At 36.4% G+C, this 24,565-nt stretch overlaps 1 protein-coding gene across 1 annotated transcript in view; it reads right to left on the bottom strand.

Annotated features, from left to right (window-relative positions):
• LOC112045520 (sensory neuron membrane protein 2-like) overlaps positions 1 to 24,565 on the bottom strand; it is a 50,555-nt gene that overhangs the window by 19,023 nt on the left and 6,967 nt on the right. Inside the window, exons 4-6 of the mRNA XM_024081720.2 lie at positions 9,337 to 9,597; positions 7,075 to 7,316; positions 6,377 to 6,561 (exon numbers count right to left, since the gene is read on the bottom strand). Of these exons, the coding sequence (XP_023937488.2) occupies positions 6,377 to 6,561; positions 7,075 to 7,316; positions 9,337 to 9,597 (688 nt within the window). The remainder of the gene's footprint in view (positions 1 to 6,376; positions 6,562 to 7,074; positions 7,317 to 9,336; positions 9,598 to 24,565) is intronic.

Here is a 24,565-nt window from a genome sequence, read left to right as displayed (position 1 = left end):
CAATCCGTATTAGGCCAGCTGGTGGACTAAGCCTACCTTACCTAAGTCTTGTCATTTTGAGAGGAGATTCGTGCTCAACATTGAGCCGAATATGGGTTGTTAATAATGATGATTTGTTTCTTAAGCACTAGACTATAGAGGAGAAAACATGTCTAATAATAGAAACATGTGACCTTCAAGGGCGAGAAATCTGAGGTTGGTCGGGCGTCTCGCTAGTGTTGGGTCAAGAGGTGAAGCAACGGCCTCTGCCTCATTTAGAGAGGAGTTTAAATACCACGCGATACTCTGAGTGATGCGGGCTGTCAGCGATACGTGCGTAAACATCAGCCTTCTTTACAAGACAATGATGTGTTTACTTGTAATAAAAAACCGGATGAGTGCGAGACCAACTCATCCACCAATGGTTCCGTACATCTCTGTTTTGTTTTATTAAAGAAATTAAAGATGTCGGCCATCTAATAAATCGTTATTTCTTTCTTCCTTCAAACCTCTTTTTATATTTTGGAAACGGGACGAAAAATTACGATCAAATGTGGTATTCAAGTTTTGTTATACGTTTGTTTATACATAGATATACTGAACCAATTTTGAAATTTCTCTTACCATCTATACTAATATTATAATTTCGAAAGTAAGTCTGTCTGTCTGTCTGTCTGTTACCTTTTCACGGCTAAACGGTGGAGCCGATCAAAATGAATTTTGGTATTATGGATAAATGGGACCTTGGAGCAAAACATATGCTACTTTTAATCCCAAAAATGTTTTTTTTTGTGAATATTGTACATATTTTACATAACTACCATAAATATGATTTAAACAATATAGATAATTTATATTATTTAAATAATACATTAAATGATACTATATTAATGATATTATACTAAATGATACCCAGACTACTTAAGCAAGTCAAAAACCATAAGTATTCTAAGCATCGTTATCAACTTATATTCGGCTCACTGCTGAAATCGAGTCTCCTCTCAGAATGAGAGGGGTTAGGCCAATAGTCCATCACGCTGGCCCAATGCGGATTGGCAGACTACACACACGCAGAGAATTAAGAAAATTCTCTTGTGTTGAAATGTTTTCCTTCACCGTTAGAGACACGTGATATTTAATTCCTAAAATGCACACAACAGAAAAGTCGGAGGTGCATTCCCCAGATTGGATTCGAACCCGTATCCTCCGGAATCGGAGGCTGAGGTCATATCACTGGGCTATCACGAATACCATATAGTCTAAGCATCAGAACATCAATATTGCATATTTGGCACAGCCTTGAAAAAAAATCCAGCTCGCATTGTGCTGCATGTACCAAGCAAGTATTGGACAACTTAATTTATATATTAAAAACAATAAATCAACTAATCCTCATCATAGAGTTTGTCGTTGACGGTTCAAAAAGATATAAAAATAAAACACGTTTAACTATCAACATCGGATGATACTCGTTTCCTTGTTTATTTGTTTATATACCGGCGGATTGACAGGTGCTAATTGATTCACTTCGTTTCCGCGTGTTATAAAGCGAGAAGCTGCGGTGACCAGACTTTCGTTAGTCTTTAAAGTAGAAAGTTAGTCAGCCCATGCTCTTAAGTTACTCTTACGTAAGAACAGTAGGCCACTTATGTGTTTTTATTTTTATTTATTTTTTACCAACATTAATCTATACTAATATTATAAAGCTGAAGAATTTGTTTGATTGAAGACGAAAAAATGCCGCGAAAAGACACCCCGCGATGTCACCCACATAGTTCCTATTCCCGTACCTACCGTAGCTTTCTATCGGTGAAAGAATTTCAAAAATCGGTTCTGTAGATCCAGAGATTACTCCCTACAACCACACAAACTTTACATATTACAATCACACTAATATTATAAAGGCGAAAGTTTGTGTGTGTTTGTTCCTCTTTTACGCTGCGGCTACAGAAGCGATTTGGTTGAAATTTGGAATGGAGATAGATTTCACTTTGGATTTTCTACCGGAAAAATCAATGGTGCCCGTGCGATTTTTAAAAAACTGAATTCCACGCGGACGATGTTGCGGGCGTCCGCTAGTGACACATAAAGTAAAACGAAAAAAAAAACAAGGAAACACTTATCTCTATGATTTCTGTCAGTGACCCTTGGCACTAGGATGAGTTGTAAAAAAGAAATATGAATGGGCACACTAAGAAAAATGGGGAATAATATACTTAAAACTTAAAAAAAAAATTTCAATAACAAATAGGTGAAATTACATACATGAAATTAATTAAAATTTCAACAATATATAACAATATTTAATTAATAAAAATATATTAACATACATTTATACATACAAACATACATACATATAAATACGTATTATATGTACCTATACAAATTAAGGTAGTGAAGAAGGATGGTGCTTTTGTGTTTGAATCATGATCGTAGTTGCTTTAAGAGGAAACATTGGACCATCGTCATCCAAGTACAAATCTTAATCTATGTCTACACTAATGCACGCCATTGACGATCAATTATTCTCACGTTTCTACAGCATCCACGACTATAACTGATCGTGTATTGGTCACTGCGTGCATGACGGCTCGACTTATGAAACGTGTCAGAAAATTTCTTTTTCCGTCCATCCATTATCCTGGCAGTTACAGAAGCTATAGTTTATCTCCATATTATATATGGATGGAATATGGATATAAAACGGGTTAGTTATATGTCAGAGGTAGGTAAAAAGGACGTATTTTGAAAAAAAAAAATCTAAAGCGGATTGATTGATAAACAAATATATTAAACAGTTATCGTCATGATTCAATTCATACAAAACCTCGACAATAGGTAGTTGACTAATATCAAAATTCAATATAAACAATATTAATTTCATATAGTACATGGAATAAGGGTCCGAAATAAATCGATGTAAGTTAAGAATTTCAAAATTTAATCTAAAAACTATGCATTTTATAAATTTTTCCAAAAACGCTGTCGTCTTTTTTGTGACGTCACAATGTTACCTACTTGATGTACTAAAGGAATAAACGTCAAACTAATAACTAATAATTTTGACATTCTCTAAACCGTTTGGTGGTAATTTACCGTAAACACCTAAGTTTACGTGACGTCATGAAACAATAAAATATAGACCATCATGGCCGACAGCGTTTTGGCTCGTATATAAACAAATACGATATTTTTTCCAATTTAGTAGAATGATAATGAAGAATTTAAGACCATTTAAATAAAAGTGTCAATTAGCTTATTGTATCTCCTCCAGCTTCCTCCAGAATTACTCTACCCGTGAAAAATTAAATATAAAAATCTATTTACAAATCCCGTTTATTACGAACAGACAGACAGACGCGGGGTACGATAGGTATATTTGTTTTAGCAACCCTTCGCTGGATGCCAAACAGTTAAGGGAGTGCGACAAAGGGTTGGTACTTGAATAACAAAAAGGCTTGACCAAACCTGACCAAAAAAAAAAAACAAAAAAGTGTCACGTACTTATCAATTTTCTCGTAAACAAAGTCGCGGGCGTCCGCTAGTTTACTTTAATAGTAATTTCCCGCGCCCGAAGTCGCGGACAACAGCTATTGTTTTAATATACCATTAATTACGTAGAACGGTCATGCGTAACGAATGCAGTAATTAACAATATTCCGATAGTTCTGCGATTCGGAGTGCTTTGATGGACACCCGCTAGCACCCGCCCCCCCATACCACCCACCACCCTCCCCCTACCACGGACCGGGGGTAGCGCCTGCGTAGAGACGCTGTACCGCGCATAGGAAGTCAATTCACGGTTTTTTGCACATTGACAAGTTACCGCTTGACTGCACTCTCACCTGACGATAGGTGACGACGAAGAATTAAGTCAAAGGAAATCTCCTATGTATTGTCCAATTAAAAGATATGAAGACTATTGATTGTATTTCTAATAAGTATATGTTTTTTGTAATGGCCGTTTCAGCCATATGAAAAGAACAATACGTTTTATATTTTATGTTTTCTAAATTGGCACATGATTTAGTCCACAGGAAAAGATGTACCGTCAAGCAAAGTTTTTAAATAATAGAGATATGTGACTAGCGCGTCAAAACTGAGGCGAACAAAAGCGGCTAATTGTATTAATTTCATTGAGTCGAATAGTAAACAACGAAAGTTTAAACAAATAATACCTACCTATATACTGTTTACAATGTCAATTGATTTCACAGCGCATTTATTTCAATAATAAAGTATTTTGATATATCTTGTTTGTTTTATTTTACTGTGGCCTGGTAGCTCGGTTTTTCTGGTTAATGTTAATCGACGACTCGGCGTGATGTGACGTGATCAAAATGAACTGAAATGTGTACTTTGATTATTTGTAAAGACCGGCTCGGAAGGCAGATTCTCTTATATTATTAACAATTGCTCTTTTACCAATGTAAACAGTACCAACGTTGAACAAAGGTCATGGATCAAAATAGTAATAATAAATCTTTAAACCGAGCCGACAGCGGCCGAGTCAGAAGAAGTCAGAAGAGGAATTACAAAAAATAAGAACATTCAATGTCGAACAAAGGTTATGATTAAGTTGTCCTGACATTTGTCAGGACAATTTAATTAACAAATCAAACTGTAACTATAATAAGACCCTACAGTGCCAGAGAATGACCTTGAGTCACGCACTTGTAAACGCTGTGTGTAGGGTTAAAAACGTCTTTGATAGTTAACCAACACTCCCTTTTCCACTCAAGTCACTCTCCCCGCCCATCCCAAGTAGCCAATAAAGAATTATACAACAAGTAATGTGGATGCCTCGAATGCCACGAGCACACTGAAGCCGTTCCCGCCAACTGATCGCTACCCTTTTCTAAATCCCTACTCTTTACGAAACAAGTCGCGCCATCTTGCGTCGGCACAAGCCAACACGAGATCGTGCGATGTCATATCCGTCCCAAACTACTATTTCCAACAGTAGTTTTAATTGGTGGAAATGTGAAATACATAAATATACAAATCTTTCTTATATATAATATTTAGTATACTTAGATTGGCGCTTAGTTTGAATTTTTGAAGGGAAAAGTATTAGTAGAGTCATAGCTTAGCCGTTGGAACTATGAACTGGATATATGAAAATAAAAACGCAATATGTGTTGTTATGTTCTCAGAATAATGTAATCATGTGCAATCCTTCTTTTCAATATCGGAAAGTTCAATCTTGTAGAAAATTTTCCATGTCATATTAGTTTTCTTATTCCTAACGTACAAGGACATACATGCAACCTCGGAGCGCTTTTCATCTGAACTATGTAGGTTACCTGTATACGTAATAAGATCTCAATTTAAAAGATTCCGAGAGAACAGTGCATTTCTACGGTGTATTTTATGCCGGTTCGAGAATGACGAATAAAATATATAAATTAAAGCTAAGAATTACACAGTATATTAAATTTAAATTTATAATAAATAAAATAATTATAACAAATACACACCATCTAATTGTTCACCCAGAGGCAAGGTACCCAATACACTAGCGCTATTAACCCTCTGGATAGCAAGGCCTATCCCTAACTACTACTATCCTTTGGGCCAAATAAGCGCCAGCTCTTGGGTCACCTGACGCATGGACCAATTTGTCAGACATAGCATTGAAATTTTTTTTAGTATCTGTTGACCATGGGCCTAAAGTCTCAAAGGCAAGCGCCGCAAATACATAGTCATTCGATATGACCGAGTATTTACGACGCTCACAAAATTGAGCGTAACAAGAGCTAATAAGAATGAACGAAAACGACACCTAAACGTGCTCTCCAAGGTACGGGGGTGTAACACTACCAACTTTTACCAAGTCCGGGCTGACAATTATTTAAAACTAGCGGACGCCCGCGACTTCGTCCGCGTGGAATTTAGTTTTTCACAAATCCCTCGGGAACCATGTATTTTTCCGGGATAAAAAGTAGCCTATGTGTTAATCCATGCTATAATATATCTCAATACCAAATTTCAGCTAATTCGGTTAAGTCGTAGTCGAGGCGTGAAAGAGTAACAAACATTCATATCTTAATGATATGAATGTTCGTTTTCTCTTTTCATTTTCATTTCACTGTAGGGATTTTTTTCAAAACTATTCAAATAGATAATTAGGTGCTGTATCTTCCATTTGCGTTGTCGCGGGCGTCTGCTAATAATAATAAGGTTAATAAAAGCGATGCTTTTTCTTATACTTGCCTACTATTAGCAGTGCCGTGACGTCACGACACTGCTAATGGTAGGCAAATGGAAAATACAACACCTAATTATCTATTTGAATAGTTTTGAAAAAATCCCTAGAGTGATCAAGTTATATTTTTTTTTTTGGATTTTTAAAATTTTTCCATCTTGAAACAGGTTTTCAATAGATAGCACTTACCGACGCAAGTGTACATCTCCATAACGCCGGGGTACAGGCAGCCGTCGGGTCGAGTGATTCCGGAGGTCATGTTGAGGCAGAAGCAGCCCTGGTGATTATCTAAAAACCATTCATTGGCGGAAAATCTGATGGCCGGAATCCTATCGTTGTAAACAACGTCTTGATCGTAACGGAGTTCTGCGGAACTGAAAAGACGAAAGCATTTGTTGTCATCATCATTCTCATACCTATTTTTAAAGTCAAAGTCAATGGTAAAGTCAAAATTATTTTAACTTCCAATTTTTTGGACAGAAAAGTTAAAATAACTCACTATCTAATTAGGGCTTAGCTCTAGGCTTAGGTTGCGGTGTTGACCATGTTGCACTGGCTGACGTCACGTCGCTTGTTTAATTGGGTCAGATGTTAAGGTGGTCAGAGCCATTGAAGAAACGAATGATGCTAAGCTCTATGACGTCATCAATGCTGTAGCTCATTACTTAATCTATACTAATATTATAAAGATGAAGAGTTTGTTTGTTTGAACGCGCTAATCTCAGGAACTACTGGTCCGATTTGAAAAATTCGTTCAGTGTTAGATAGCCCATTTATCGAGGAAATATATAGGCTATATTTATCTCCGTATTTTTACGGGAACGGCAAATACGCGGGTGAAACCGCGCGGCGTCAGCTAGTAATGAATATGATGATGAATAACTTACCGACAGATGTCAGTATTGAAAGCGTAGATAGACTTCTCCCTGTTCACAAATGGCGGGAAAATGCCCGAATCAGTGCCGTTGAGCATGTTGCATTGGCTGACCACCATGTTGCCGTCGTCGTCTGTCTCGTTGGGCCAGTGGTTGAGGTGCGCCGAGCCGTTGAAGGAGCGGATGATGCCAAGCTCCATGACGTCATCAACTCCGCGGCTGACTACATACTTGTTGCTCGGGTTGTCGTGTTTCTGTTCAAATCAATGGCCGAATTAACAAAAGTAGATCTCATTAGTATACAGGCTACACCTAAAGTGCTTTACCAAAAATATTCTCATCAATTATTCTGTTAATTGGTGAAAAAAGCATGAAAATCCATCTTTGAGTTTAAGAGATAGGCATACAGACGCAGCGGATAACTTAGCTTTATTCCGTGTAAAAATATCAAAACTAAATCCACGTGATGTAGAAATACTGTTTTAAATTCAAACAATGAGCAGAGCAAACCGCATTGAAGCAACGTGATACTCGTAGCAGCATAAACCTGTATTTACTAGAAAGGAGTGCTCTTTTCACGTCGTTAAAATCAGCTAATGATTACAACGAACAGAGTAATCCGAACTTCCTCACCTTTTAGAATTAATTGCGTTAGTGACAAGGAAATAGCGAAACTATACTCGTGTATCGCTACATACTTCACTGTAATGGAGTTTCGTCTTTCGTGACAGTCTCGACTCTCGCTTCAATTAGTCCAATTGCTATGGAGGCCGAGTGTAGAGTTGCGCTACGGCCTGATTAAAAATTGCCCTTGCAATACCCGCCGCGCATACATTGCTCGACGCTCGAACTTTTTACTCCGATAGTAGGTACCTTCTATACACTGCGGGATGACCCGCGTGACATTTAGATTTTCTCAAAAATAGTTCATTACTTTTTGCTTGAAGTGATATGCTGATATTTAAGCGTAATTGCATCTAAATATATCATTAAATATCACGTGTCTAAAACGGTGAAGGAAAACATCGTGAGGAAACCTGCATACCAGAGAATTTTCTTAATTTTCTGTGTGTGTAGTCTGCCAATCCTAATCTGCCAATATTGTCTAAACCCCTCTCATTCTGAGAGAAAATTCGAGCTCAACACAGAGCCAAATATGACTCTATATATTGATATTATCTCGTTAACCGTGCATTAATTTGAATGCACGATTAAATATAACGTGTTATATCAAAAATTCAAGCCTTTTTTGTATAAAAAGTAACATATATGAAAATCCAAATATAATATGAACAATTATATGCGAAAGAAGCTTAACGCGATCGCGAGCAATGCAAGATTTAATCTGGAAATGCTGGCATTTGCGTCGTAATGCTCATACATGAACAATTAACTCAACAAGCTAATTAAATCAGCCCTTGACGTGAGGCTTACGCCTGGGGCGGGCGCTGAGTGCAACTGCGGTAACAGGTATTGCGACTGTAAGCTTTCGCATTGGTTTTCACATATCAGTGTTGTATCATTGTTGTATCAAAATAATATAGTAATAACTGCTTCCGACAGACAGGATGAGCGCGCGGTGAGAGGTATTATGAACGCTTTCACATTGCTTTTCATATAATATTGTTGCATAGTAATAAGCTTCAACCAACACCATAAGAAGCTTTGGTTTAAGTGTTCAAGTTGTCTCAACAGACGGCAGTGATTCTTGAGACAGTGCGTATACTGAGAAATTTCCTTACTCTGGAGCCCTGACTATTAGTTGTGAAAATGTAGTAAGAAGTAAAATGTCTCGCAAAGGGAGGGTTGGATATTTTTTCTATAACTATATTTTGTATAAATCTTATCTTATCTTATTAAAAAAATAATGCATAAGTAAATAAATTAAAGTAAATAACAGTAACTTTTTCTAATCAAAGGAGATTGACATTTCATGGAAGTTAGGCAAAACTTGCGTGTCAATACTCATAGTCCAGGGTCCTTGGAGCAATTTTATAACTGATTGTCATTATTACGAGTAATATTACAAACAGGAAAGATTTGTAATTTTGTACGCGAATAAACTCAAAACTACTGAACCGATTTAAAAAAAAAAATCTTTCTTCTTTTTTCTTTCTTACAACTTTCATCAATAGAAAGCTGAATTTTTAGGGAGTAACATTGGACTTTTTTTTATCCCCGTATCATAATTAATGGGAACTACGCGGGTGAAACTGCGAGATTCTGCGAATCATTTATAGAGTGGTCGAAGTTAATAAACTAATGTTCACTTACATATTTAAGAATGGTGAATTCAAGCGAGCCGTCGTCTTTCTCTTCAATATTCTGGACATCGGCGGCCAGGGGCCTAATCTGGTTGCAAGCGATGCCACCTATGAATCCAGGGTTCGCGCATATTGGTATACCACCGAACAGCAGAGCCCCCACGGTGACAGTCATGATGGGGCTATTGTGAACCCCGAATACGCCATTCAGGGCCGCACCCATCATATTAATCAGATCTGGAAACAACATCTCCGCCATTTGGAGTATACCCTGCAACAATAAATAATCATCATCATTGTCAACCCATATTCGACTCACTGCTGAGCTCGAGTCTCCTCTCAGAGTGAGAGGTGTTATACCAATAGTCCACCACGCTGGCCCAATGCGGATTGGCAGACTTTCACACACGCAGAGAATTAAGAAAATTCTCTGGTATGTAGATTTCCTTACGATGTTTTTTTCCTTCACCGTTTGAGAGACGTGATATTTAATGTCTTAAACCCACAACCTCCGGAATCGGAGGCAGAGGTCGTATTCACTATACTATCACAGCTCACAATAAATAATAGTAAGCTAAAACCTAATTGAAAAATCACGTTAAAACTCGTCTTCCAACGCGCCTGTTGACGTGATAACTTTGTAAACTTGATCATTTAATTGTCCCATCTTCGGCTCCAATATTGAATACTAGTGGACCCAGTTAAGCTCCGCTTTGACAGTAACGCAAGCTTCCAATCGCATTAATGCTACCGGCGACAAACAAGAGTTTTAATCGCTTATATTTTAAAAGATTTTACTTGTAAGCTGTCACTTACCTTACTCTTGCGTACTTTCTTCTTTCTTAACAGTATGTTACAATTGTGATTATTTTTGTTGACAGTTGTCCTCACATCTCTCAGGAATGTTTGAACTTTTTTAGCCCGGTATTAAATAATCTATACTAATATTGTAAAGCTGAAGAGTTTTTTTGTTTCTTTGAACGCGCTAAGCTATATATTATCCCCGTATTCCCGCGGGAACGGGAACCACGCGGGTGAAACCGCGCGTCGTCAGCTAGTTTTGCAATAAATGTTTTTTTCAACCTCGTAATCAAATTACTATGCTATCAATATAAACTACTAACACGGTGCTCTTATGGAGTAAAGAGAAAACAAATACAACCGATACATACGTTTTGTTGAATTTGACTGATACTAAAACTGCTGCAATTTCAAAACTCGCTGAGCTTTGTGCGAACGTAGAGTTACTGAATCAATATTATTATTTATCGAAGCTTCTATCAACATATTCTACGTTTTCGTTTTCGAAATTCAGTGGAATATTTCCAATATTCCTATATATAGTGGAATATAGGAATTACATGTTGATATTTCAATAGTTCCAGGTAAATCCCCCAGTTAAATCCTCTTGCTAGTATTTACCGCCCATGATACCTAGAATCGGGATTTAATACGTTGCTGTATTAGTTTGGTTTCCATTCAGCACATTCAATACATGTGTACATACACGTAATATGCATCGTTTGTGTACCTCTGAGTGAACACGTTATGCGTCGTTCATATGATTTATTAAAAAAAAGTATTGGGAAACGAAACCCGACATGAATTATATCAGATTTTCAAAGTCATGACCTGATTTATATATTATTAATAAAATAAACATGTCATAACACACACATAGGTATTACAATGGAACCCAGTGAGGGTATTGTAACTATAAATCTATATCTATACTAATATTATAAAGAAGAAAACTTTGTTTGTATGTTTGTTTGTAATGAATAGGCTCCAAAATTACTAGCACGATTTTAAAAATTCTTTCACCATTTGAAAGCTACATTATCCACAAGTAACATAGGCTAAATTTTATTTTGAAAAAAAATAGGGTTCCGTAAGATATTTAGGTTTTTCGGACACAAGGTGTAAAAAAGGAAAATATCCTACGTTTTATAGAAGTCATTATTTTAGTGTGATTAAACTGTTTACGAATTAAACCTGTTTCATTCTATACGAGTAGTAGGTAGGTCAGTACTCGCAACAGAAAAAAAATTAAAAAACAAAACAAAATTACTTTAGCGTCTAGAGGCTGAAAGCTTGTTTAGCCCCGTTGTGGAGTGGTAATGTGATACTATTTTTGAGCAAGAGTAGTGGAAAAGTTATTTTATAAATAACATATTTCGATAAAATTTGTTAAGTTTAACGCCTCACAATCACTTAAGCAGCAAATAAATAGTGGCGCAACAGGTGTGGAGCCAGTTCATACAGATAGGTAGGTACTTGATTTTCTTTTGAATTTTCGCCCAAATATAGAACGAACGGACTTTCGATTTATGAGTGCCGACATAGAGGAGGCTTTGTAGGTGAATTCAGCCGTGTCCAATACTTTACGCGGCTGCCTCGCTTCGTCCAATATTTTGCGGATTTTTTTTTGAAAAGACTGACATACGTATTTCCCTTTGACTTCACGTTCCTTTTAATGATAAATAAATATGGAATTCTAAAAAAATTAAACCGTCAAAGCTTTATGCTTTAGTTCGTGTAAGCATACATGCCACTGGCGCTGGAGTTAGTAAAATTTTGTTTGTATTTTGAAGCCAAGCAAATGAAGAGCCGGGATGGCATGGATTGAGTAATAATGGACTGGTCTAAGATCCGGCGTTAGAAATATAAACCCTTAGCTGTTATTCATTAGTGATGAGAAATAAATAATAACTAATAAATAATAATAATAAGTTCTGTAAACCTTCTGTACTTTCTTATGAATAAATAAATTATTATTATTATTATTATTATTAATATTAACAATAACATATTGCAAATAGGTTGCCTGGTTAAAACCATGAACTAGATCAAAGGCAACTTGATATAATTTAATTAAGCATACAATAACTTTTCATTTGACATATTAGACGGCTAAATGACTGATGGGGGTAAGTAAATAACATCTGGCAACCCCACAGTTGCAGTCGTGAAAGTAGGCAGCCTTTAAGTATTAAATTATTTTAAGAAGTGTACAATATTTTTTAATTAACCAATGAGGGACATACCGTTAATTTATTTAATCATTTATTATTATATTTATATTCTGCTATTTGCAATATGTCAATGAGAATATTTACTATTATTTATTTCTTATCTCAAATAAAAAAACAGTTAAAGGTATTTAACAGATAACGGTATATTTCTTACTGACCTCGTACTAGTCTGTCGTCTGTCACTTAATATAATAATGTTGTAAACAAGGTTCTACTTCTATCGATTTCAGACGAGACTGTTTACATCAACAAGTAAAAAATCTCCAGATACATGCGTCTATCAATAGGTATTTTGCGCTTTAAGAATTAAGTTAATTTCAGAAGAAGAAATTGATTTGAATTTTCATGTTTTTATTTTTAGATGTAGTGTCTCGCTTGCGCTCTACATTTCCTTTTGATTAGTTAAAGAAAACATCCAAATCACTGATTCATCATTACTACAAACTTAATATAGAGATAGATAGCAACATGACAACTGGCCGCAAACTCAGACTATAAGACTAAGGTGCTATGCAAAGTGCTGATTTTTAGTTTGCTCTGGATCAACTGACTATTTATAATCGCGCTGCTATTGCATAACCATTTCTATCTAGTAGGTAATTATAGAAGATTCGTTTATGAGAACATGAATTCATTCATTCATTCATGAATTACATTCTATCAGTAATATCTAAAGGTTAAGCTTAAATGAAACATGACAAGTACTCGCTTATCATGAACCTGAGACTCATGCCTCGAATTAATTTTATGTTTATGTTTTTTCGAAAGTTCATCATTTTACATAGCAAATGTGTTACACGCGATGTTCAATAAGTAAGTAGTGTTAAGATATATATTGAAATACATTTTTAAGTAGTCATTGTTTTTTTATGTATAGAGGTATATAAAAAGTAATAAATATCTTGGATTGTAGTTTTCATCAAAAAGGTCTTGCAATAATATATTGTGTTTTGAAACTCTAAAAATGTGCATTTAAGCAACAAATTTTTAAGACCTAAATTCAGCGTCGAATAAATATCCAATTTTCAACTTATTAAAATGAACCTTTGCAGTCAAATAACTTCTGTTGAACAACTTTAGCACAACGCATCACAGTAATAATCACCTATATAAGAATAATCTGCATAAGTGCTCTATGTTCTGTGGTTATGATACTTAGAAATGTTATTAAATAAATAAAGCCAGTGGCTCCTTTGTGCGATTATGAATTAATTTTATTTAAAAAAAGAATCATGGAGCATACAGCGCTTGATTTATTTATTTTTGTGTAAAACGGAGAAAACTCCACGATGTTTGAAACAAAGTGGGAATGCGAAATGGAAATACTAATAGAAAACTAGTAACTGGTATTAAATATTAAATTAAAAAAGGGGGGTGGCGAGAGAGTAGGGCTTTACAGGGGAGGCTGCTACGTCCCGGAGTCCTTTGCTACGTAACTGCGTAGCTCGTGTCAAAGGGCTTTGCAGCTAGCGTCTGCGGACAGAATTTTCTGTTTACTCGTACTCACAAGTAAATATTACAGTAAAGAATTCTCTAGAGCTGTAAACTGTTTTAATACAGTTCACTCACTTGTTCACACTGTTGTTTACTTGTCACAGTTCACACAGTTATATACTTTTTAATAAAGTTAAAAAACTCATGGTAAATACCAGGACTGAGTTTTTTTAATTTGGGTCGGAAATTAAAAAAAAATGTGTGTTACTAGTTCGAAAGTATTAGTTTTTTACATGGGAATCATAGTGATAAGTACTATTACGTAAATATGTAAAGTATAAAGTATGTAAAGTAAAATTATTAAAAAAAAAACGTTTTATCTACTATGTCATAATCACCAAAATATTTAAAAAAAATATTCAATTAATGTAAATGTATTGAAATGAAAATACACTTTATTGTACACCATAAAGAAACATACAATACAGAAAAATAAAAAAATAAAAAAGATATGCACGATAGGCGACCTTATCGCTTAATATAAGGTACACTATAAATTATAATATAGGTACACTTTTATTCAAACGCTCTTTTATTTAGACTATTTATTTAGTGCTGTCTACGAGTATTAAAAATATTGATGCATTTTACTTATATTAATACAATAAATAACTTACAAAACATTTTCAGTTGTTTATCAGTTGGATAGATTATGAGGTTGAAGATGAATAATGGGAATGGTTTAGTTCGCAATCAATGCATCGTGTATGATATTGACATTTCCGAATGAGATTCATTTCGAATGAGTACGGTCCATGACAGCGTCATTCGCTGTTCGCAGGTTCAATAACCAGCATGTTCGTATGCAGATCTACCTGTTTAGTACTCTACTTGTAAACTGTACTACTTTGAAAGCGCGCTAAGGTGCTTACCAACATTGTTGTACCGAAATAATATTGTACAGAATACACGATTTTCCTACGCTCAAACTCATCGGCAAATATTAAAGCGAAGAAGAAGAATATGTACTCGTAATATAGCTTTTTCGTTCGTTATAAACCCATATTCGGCTCACTGCTGAGCTCGAGTCTCCTCTCAGAATGAGAGGGGTTAGGCCAATAGTCCACCACGCTGACCCAGTGCGGATTGGCAGACTTCACACACGCAGAGAATTAAGGAAATTCTCTGGTATGCAGGTTTCCTCAAGATGTTTTCCTTCGCCGTTTGAGACACGTGATATTTAATTTCATAAAATGCACACAACTGAAAAGTTGGATGTGCATGCCCCAGACCGGATTCGAACCCACATCCTCCGGAATCGGAGGCAGAGGTCATATCCACTGGGCTATCACGACTCTCTATGCCATGCATATACATAAAATTAAAACGTCTGTTTGTGATTTCAAATTAACAGTTTTTTATGATCTATTAATCATAGTTTTTTTTATATATTTCACAATCCACATTTTTTTTATTGTGTTTGTTCTGTTTGTCCGGGCCTATTTATCTTTAGAACTGCTGATCCATAAACAAATCCGTGGTTCTTGCGGGATTCGTGAAAACTAATTTTCACGATGACGAAATGTTCATCTGGTAATTTAAATACAATATTTAAAAATCAAAACTGCAATTGATCTGCGGTTTAGAAGTTGGACTCAAATAACTTGAGCTGTCTTTATGAGCTGTATTTTCATACCTACTGCTGAAACAGATATTCATCCATTTCATGGGAATATTATCGATCATAGTGATTGGTATCAAAATTGGATCAAACTGGATTAGTAGTTATTCAAGGTTAGAAAAGATTATGTTGGATAATAAAGAAGTCTTTTATTGCATTCTGTTGCGCAAATATCTATATTTATTGAGTATGGAATTACGCAATAAAAATATATTAGGTAACAAAATTACTGATAAACTCAAATTAATACAAATTGAACGAATATATACCTAATGTTCCCTACAATCCCATAAAGGGATCACTATACATTTCCAGTGAACCTGTATACATTGCCAGTCCACAGATGTAGGAACCAAACATAATATGAGGATGCAATGTATAGAGGCAGCGACGAGCTTAATTCAATATGATCCTATTAAGTCTGTGCTAGTACTGCACCGTTTTACAGGAAAACCTATTGCCGCTTTCGATGGGGCTTAAAATACAACAGGGCGCTCAGCGCAGGTACCTATGATAGGGTTTATATACATTTATAATCCACTGAATCCAGCTTTATTTTACAAAATATTTTCAATCTACCGAGATTTTCTATCAGTTTCAGTAATTTGATAAGCTAGCTTTTCCAAAATGCAGGCTTTTATGGATTTCAAAACATAACGTTTTTAGCTTTTAATATTTATTAAATTGTGCATTGGACTGTGAAATTGTTTTAAAATCCCATGTTGTTGAGTTCGTTTCGCATGTTTTTCGAATACGGATTAGCTTTAACATCAGCGTCGTAACTATAATATAATATGGGGTCCTTGACTAATTCCACGGTCCCAGGCACAACGTCCTGTATTTTTTTAATATTAGTTGACTTCTGAGCCGACGACCATATATGATATATATCTTAATATATAAATGCGAAAGGTCATCCATCACGAAATCTCAAAAACCACTTGATGTACAAAGCTGAAATTTGGCAGGGAGGTAGTTTATAGAAGTACCTTAGTATGTATCTACTAAGACGAAATAGGATTTTGCGATAGGGCCGAATTAAAGTGGTCTAAAGGACGTCCGATGCACGGGCGTGTGACACCACCAGCTTCCCAACTCTGGGTTGTGACTTTAAATGAAAATTTCTTAGAAGAAAGAAAAACTCAGTATGACATGTAAACCAGGACCTCGTTATCCAAAACCATATAATACCATAAGGCGGTCAAAGATACGTTACGCCACCAACTTATTACCATAAATCATCCCATATTCGGCTTACTGCTGAGTTCGAGTCTCCTCTTGGATTGAGAGGGGTTAGGCCTATATTCCACCCAAAACCCAATGCAGATTGGCAGAATTCATACACACAGAGAATTAAGTAAATTCTTTGGTTTGCAGGTTTCCTCACGATGTTTTCCTTCACCGTTTGAGATACGTGATATTTAATTTCTTAAACTGCACACAACTGAAAAACTGGAGGTGCATGCCCCGGACCGGATTCAAACCCACACCCTCCGGAATCAGAGGTAATGGTCATATCCATTGGGCTATTACGGCTCTTCATCAACTTATGTATAATGTGTATTTTATAAAGGATCACAATTCTGCGACGGCTGGCGGATCTAAGTAAATCCTGTAGGAAAACGATAGGCAAGCCACCTGTTACGTGCAGCGATCACAAAGGAACTACGTCTCCCTTTCGCTTTGCTATAGAAATATATTATCATTGAAACATGGTGCGCTGTGCCCTGTAGTAAAAATAAATCTTTATAAGTTTTTAAAAATAAAAATATCACTTAAAATAGCTTTGGATCCCCAAACTAGGAAACCCATGCTTTGGAGACAGTATCTTCAATAGCTATGCGTTACATGTGATTGACAAGTTTTTTTATTTTCGACGAAGAAATATTTATACGGTACCCTGGGTATACCCTTCAATATCAAAATACAATTACTTCAAGTAAGCTGAGACCCGAGTTCACCGACATTCGTTTAAACATGATCAGCCGTTTAAATAAGTTAATCGAAGCTTAGTCCAAATTTCCTGTTCACCACTGCTCATATGCTGGTTACGGACGTAAATCAGGCGGTTATCTTAACCAAGCTTGCATAACCGGTAATTCTTCGGTTTAGCCGTCTTTTACAGATATATTTGGAGGCTATGTTATTAAAACGCTCGCAAATTTTGTGAAGTTTACTCTCTCAACTATCTAAATGCAAAGAACCCATTAAATTATATATTTTTCATTTCATAAATAATTCAGTCTCCGATAAATCAATTAAATCCTAACATTGAGGTTATATGCCACTGAACGCTATCAGCTTTGATTTTCAAACAAAAAATTATAAATGACAAATAAATTGTCCATTTGACATGGTAAATAATTAATAAATCGGCGTTGCCAATACGTATTTCTCTAAATTCCTACAAATCGAAGAGGAAACTCCTCAAATTGGGGAAAGAATATATCTCAATTACCCATATTTATAGATAATAAATAAATTGTTCATAGATCGTTCACTCGCCGTTCTTAATCGCTCAGTTTACAAACCAGAGTCAAAAAGTATCTGTTGCACAGGAATAAAACGCTCCTTGTTCAAACTACATTTAATATTTGACAGGCCGGTTACTGTCGGTTATATAAACGCAGTAAAAATTAAAGTAGGTGAACTCTGATCTTAGTTTACAAGCACCTTGGACTACTTGGTTGGTGAGTCCGACTCGCACTTATCCTGGTTTTTTTTTTGACATTCCTTTGCGAGGTCCGGATTTGATACCCGTTCGGTTCACTTTCATTAGGTCTTTACACTCAGTCGGTGGGGAAAGAGAAGTGTTATACATGGTCAGGAATAATAATGGATACGTCTTAAGCTAAATTATCCTGATAGCCATAAAAATCATGCCCATTTGGAATGGTGGCAAGAATATTGGCTGCATTTGCTCAGACAGGCCTTTGCGCAAAAAATGAGCCAGCCTTCCTAGCAATTATCCGTGGTGAAATAATCGGAGATTTATTTTGGCGCTTTGAAAAAATGGTGAGAGTAGCCTGCTAAGCTTCTGGAGCGAGCTCGGTTAGCTAGAGTGACTCCGGCGGGGACCAGCAAAAAGAAGAAGAAGAAGAAATGGTGAGAGTAAGAAGCGATAGAGCTTGAACTTATGCCCTATATTATACCTGCAGCTGTAAATCACTACTCAACTAACATGCCAATCTCGTAAAGGTAACACTAGAACGATAATTAACTAATTATTTCCAACAATGCCATTTGTTTACATGCAACATGATTGAAAGGCAAAAACATAACAATTACTAACAATTAAAATCACATAAATTAGTACATAAATAGTAAAGTTTTCCTCATTGATTTTTACGTGATTTGAGTAAAATACAAAAAATAAAAAAAAACAACGCAATCCTTTAAGAAACTAGGTTTTCAATTTATTTTTGATTCTAAAATAATTATGTTTTCTGCTTTATGCTAAGAAATTGCTTTAATATTGACATTTTCTATTAAAAATACTCAATTATTGGCTGCAATCAGAATCTTTGCCTTTGGAAAGAGCCGATTACAGAGAAAAATCCTATAAAAAATCTGCAATTGAGAAGTCTTAGTATGGTCCGCTCTCAGGAGAGCCCTTTGACTTACGGTCTTGCGCAAAATCTTTTTTTACCGTCCCACAGCACTATTAACAGATGCACTATTTCATTGTACCTACAATACATACCTACCTACCTCTAATTGTATCTTCAATTTACCTATCTTTTAGACTAGAACACAAATGGAAGTGGCCTAAAGAATTTGATTACCGGTCAGTGAGTCAGCAGTGCCAGAATTGCTATTCACAGGGTCATATTTCAGGATCTATGAAATTTGGCATGCTGCTTTAGCACTAGTATATAATTACGTAGGCACAGAAAACATATGTAGGTAAAATTTTATCTATGTACTTGTAATGGGCACTGAGCTACAGAGGTGTCAAAAGTGGGTCGAAACAATTCGTGTAAATAGTACACGTCAGCACGCGGTCTGTTGCTGGAACTTGGCCTTTTTTTTTCAGGATGAAAAATATCCTCATGGACATCCTGAACCGGATAGTGCCGGACTCCTACCGGCTAAAAAAAGCCCCTCTCCTGACCCACAAGGCGTTGGTGTTCCTGCCTGGAAATTGGCCTGCGTAAATTTATTCGCACAGTTCTGTATGAATAGTCAATTCGTATTTATAAAAAAAACTTTCTGATGAGCAAAAATTGTAAACCATCGTGTAATCGGGCCCGCATTCGAAGACATTATATTAATGAAGGTCATAGATATTATCAACAACCGATAATATTATTAGCATGATTAGAAAAACTACATGGTTACAACCGAAATAATAATATCATTGAGATTATAATCGAGTGACAATTATCACACGCACATTTAGCAAACAAAATTGCGAACGTTTTGATTTTTATGACCTCATATTTAAATCTTGCCTTGAAGGGAATTTGGATAAATATAGCGTGTACCTGATGATAATAAATTGTATATTACGTACTAGTATATGTTGTCAACTTAGGCGTAGGCGTACACCGGCAATCATACCCTTATTTACACACTAGCTGACTTCGTGCGGTTTCACCCACGTGGTTCTCGTTCCCGTAGGAATACGGAGATAATATATAACCTATAGCCTTCTTCGATAAATGGGCCATCTAACACTGAAAGAATTTTTCAAATCGGACCAGTAGTTCCTGAGATTAGCGCGTTCAGTCAAACAAACAAACAAACTCTTCAGCTTTATAATATTAATGTAGATATACCTTTGCCGCACTTGAACGCGACATACTTATCGGTGGACGAAGTAGGCATAGCGTAGAACTTCCCAGACCGAGCTGTCACAAAAAGCTCATTCCTACTGAGAATTTAAAGACTCTCAGCCTTCAGCCTGTAGCCTGGTGCGGGTGACAGTTCGTTTCACTCTTGAAAGATTGCCGCGATTCACGATAATAGTACATATTATGAACGTCATATAGGCAACTGTTACCCGCTCCATGCTATACTCCATGCACATAGTATAAATAAATGGCTGTCCGACAAGGAAAAGCCCGTGGGCATGATAGTAACTAGGTTAAGTTAGCTTGAGTTTTTTATTGCATTATTTCTCAAAGGCGTATAATTTGATTATATCCTACACATACGTGATAAGGATATATCCTACACGTGCTAAGCCTCAATCATAAAGCACTCGAAGGACACCAAAGTTACCTTGCTCGTGCATAATATAATTTTTCTGTAAGTACATTTATATTCTTCAGCTTTTCAGTGGAAAAATGAACAGATGTAACGAGTTTTATCATGATTAGACTCTATTAAAGCTAACCTTCATCAATATTTTAATGCTTAGATAGCCGCGCTACGGTCTATGATAACATAGATACAAATAATTCAGTGAATACGAATCTAAGTTTTGCAATACGTATCGCAGTTTTGCGCTGATTTCAATGTACTTACATTCATTTTATCGTTATACTGGAATTTCGTACGATAAATCTAATTATCGTAGATATGGCATTTATAACATAGTTACGAGTAGTCGAAATGTAAACAAAACTTGTTTATTTTTCATTGAGGATATACTTTCAGATTTCTTCGCTTAAATGACCAAAGCTTTTTTTCAAGTCATGTGCATTTTAAGTATTTCAATTCAATTGAGCCGAAAGTTTTTAAATACTTGTAATATATGTTATTGACAAAAATAGAAAGTATTATTCGAAAAAAAAAAACAATCTAAAAAAAATAAGATTCCTGCTAGTGGGATTAAGTTATCCTGCAACCTTAAGCAGCAGGAGTCTAGACTACTATGAATGTCGCGACTCGTAGTCCACTTGTAGGTACGCTTTGTGACCAGTTCAGTAAAGCGTCAGTCACATTGGCGCACAGTCGAAGCGACGCATCGCGACATTTTTTTTTTATTCTTAATAATAATAATACATAATAATATCACCTGATGGTAAGTGATGGTGAAACCTAAGATGGAAGCGGGCTAACTTGTTAGGAGCAGGATGAAAATCCACACACCTTTCGGTTTCTACACGACATCGTACCGGAATGCTAGCCACGGCCGAAGCCTCCCACCAGCTAGACCTGGCCCAATTAAGAAAACCTCAATCGGCCCAGCCGGGGATCGAACCGAAGACCTCCGTCATTAAATCCACCGCGCATACCACTGCGCCACGGAGGCCATCTAAACACACATGTTAACATGTTATTAACACGTTCTCTATTTATATACTCCATCTCGTCTCATTTAGATACAATGGATCGACCATTTAGGGTCAAACACGTTACAGAAAATAATTATGTAAGATCCTCTATATTATAATAAATTAGATCTCACAGTTGTTAATATGTTTTTTGTTGAAATCGCGCTTTTTATAATGTATATACTTGCCATGTCTAATTGTTAATCAAACTGAAACTAAGCCAGTCTGAAAGGGACATTATTATTTAATGATACTAATTTAGACATTTTAACGGTAAGTAGCATTAAATAAAAAGCTGGTTTTGGTATAGTACTAACGCGCGTACGTCGTTTTGTCTGTTACACTTATTTAGGTATTATTTCAAAGTCAAGAATTAGAAATTAAAATGCGTAAAGGAGCCTGAACGCAGTCAAAAATATTGACAATATGTGTGGCTTAGCGTGTCTTGACACTTGGCTTTAACTCTGCACCACTGTGAATAGAACCTAATGAACAGAGCACGTAAATAAAATTAAACGTTTTTGAAATCCAGAAAGCGTACTTTGAATTCTTTCCTTAGCTAGATAAAATTTATACAAAGCGTTAGGATTCTTTTACAGACGCGCGTTCCTATGCTAAGCTCTTTACTGGATCGGACAGAGCTCACAATTGCAAATCAGCGTAAACAAAGAATAGCATATTTCATAAAATATTTTTACATCAAGTATTAAGATCAAAGGCCGAATGAAAGCATTTTGCAAGAGCAAATAACATGACGTTTAATTCGCATAAATACAAACATTTTAAAAGGAATTCGCTTGCTTGGAATAAATGTAATAAATTAAACTAAAGCCGGATTTATATTCATCTGACGTGTCGTATCGTGACGGAACCGAACGGAATCGGTATCATACATTTTGTATGCGGCACCTCAGAAGCCAACACGACATGTCACAACACATAAGTGTAAACGTTGCCATATAAAATGTATGAGACCGATTCTGTTCTGATGCGTCACGACACGACTCGTCAGACAAATATAAATCTGGCTTAGCACAACACACATAGAAAAGTTAAAAATAATAAAATTCATCAATACATACTTATAAATAAAAAAAACTATTTTTTCAAGTGTAAAAACACAAAAAAAGAACTTTTTTAAAAAATCTTGTCTATCCGTTTGCTGTTTGTCCGGGATAACTTTCAAACAGCTGGATCTATTTTAAAGGGAATTTCACTGTAAGACAGCGGAGGCTATTAAGCAACACTATAAACTACTTTTTATCCCGAAAACTCTGTGATAGGAAATCGAACCCACGATACTAACCACTGCACCAATGGGCCATCTAAACCTGTAGGAGTCACATCTCAATGGGATTACCTGTCCGTAACAATATACTCTGTTTAAGTTAACAAGACGTGGAAGAGCTTTCCTACTGACGTCAATCGTAATTGCAGTTCTGTGTACTCGAGCCAGTATTGACCTAGATCTGGGAATCAAGACGTCCTTTGAACGACTCAAGGTAGAAATCTTACCTATCATATCACATTACACAGATTTTAAAATACACTAGCGGACCCGGTCAAGCTTCGCTTTGACTTATTAATTTATTTATTTGCACTTCTTCCCTATCCCTACCTATTACACTACCTTACTCCTACCCCTACCCCTACCCTACCCCTACCCTACCTCTACTCTACCCCTACCCTACCCTACAACTACCCTACCGCTACACTACGCCTACCCTATCCCTATACCATAAACTTAACCTACCACTACCCTACTATTACCCTACCTCTACCCTACCCCTACCCTACCCATACCCTACCCCTACCCTACCCTACCCTACCCTACCCTACCCCTACCCTACCCCTACCCTACCCCTACCCTACCCCTACCCTACCCCTACCCTACCCCTACCCTACCCCTACCCTACCCCTACCCTACCCCTACCCTACCCCTACCCTACCCCTACCCTACCCCTACCCTACCCCTACCCTACCCCTACCCTACCCCTACCCTACCCCTACCCTACCCCTACCCTACCCCTACCCTACCCCTACCCTACCCCTACCCTACCCCTACCCTACCCCTACCCTACCCCTACCCTACCCCTACCCTACCCCTACCCTACCCCTACCCTGTAGTACATGACAGTTGCGGAATAAAATGAAGCAAACGAAGGTCTATTAAAGTCCAGGAAATGTGATTACCTATCTAATTGGTAGCAAAAATAAATACAACAATATTGTTGGCCCTGTTTGATTTCAAATATTCAGTGCGGTTTTGTACAAATGTACCTAATTGGTATTTTGCTTAGGCTTTAATTATCGTATTGGATTGTATCAAATTACGAGTATATATTGTAAATGGAATTCACCATTGATGTCATAAGAAAAAAGGTACGCAAAATATTCTACATTTTTTGGAATGAAGTACGTACTTATGCAGCTTATGGTAGAGTAAAAGGCGCAAAGTACCAGGGCAACATAGAGTATAGGAGGTTGATTTATACTATTAATTCTGAGGTGAACCCCAAGGGTCCACTGGACACGTCCGTCGTCAGGTGTCTACGTTGGCGTGACGGCCGCGTGTCGCAGTAGTTAGTGATTACTCTGATTTCTGCATCCACGGCCGTGGGTTCAATTCCCACAACTGGAAAGTATTTGTGTGAAGATCATGGATGTTTTCCAGTGTCTGGGTGTATTTATACACTATATAAGTATTTATATGTAGTAGGTATATACATTTATAATCGCTTACTCTAGGGCTAAATAGTGAAGTGTGTATTGTTTAAGTATATTTATTTATTTTATTTATTAGTACCGTATTTAAGGTTTTTAGTTAGTTTACACAGTGGAGTAGACACTTTTACTCGCTGGATA

The sequence above is a fragment of the Bicyclus anynana genome, chromosome Z (genome assembly GCF_947172395.1).
Source record: "Bicyclus anynana chromosome Z, ilBicAnyn1.1, whole genome shotgun sequence".
NCBI classification, from domain to species: Eukaryota; Metazoa; Arthropoda; class Insecta; order Lepidoptera; family Nymphalidae; genus Bicyclus; species Bicyclus anynana.
The sequence above is the reverse complement of the archived record's forward strand: the minus strand, read 5'-3'. Positions and strand labels throughout refer to the sequence as shown.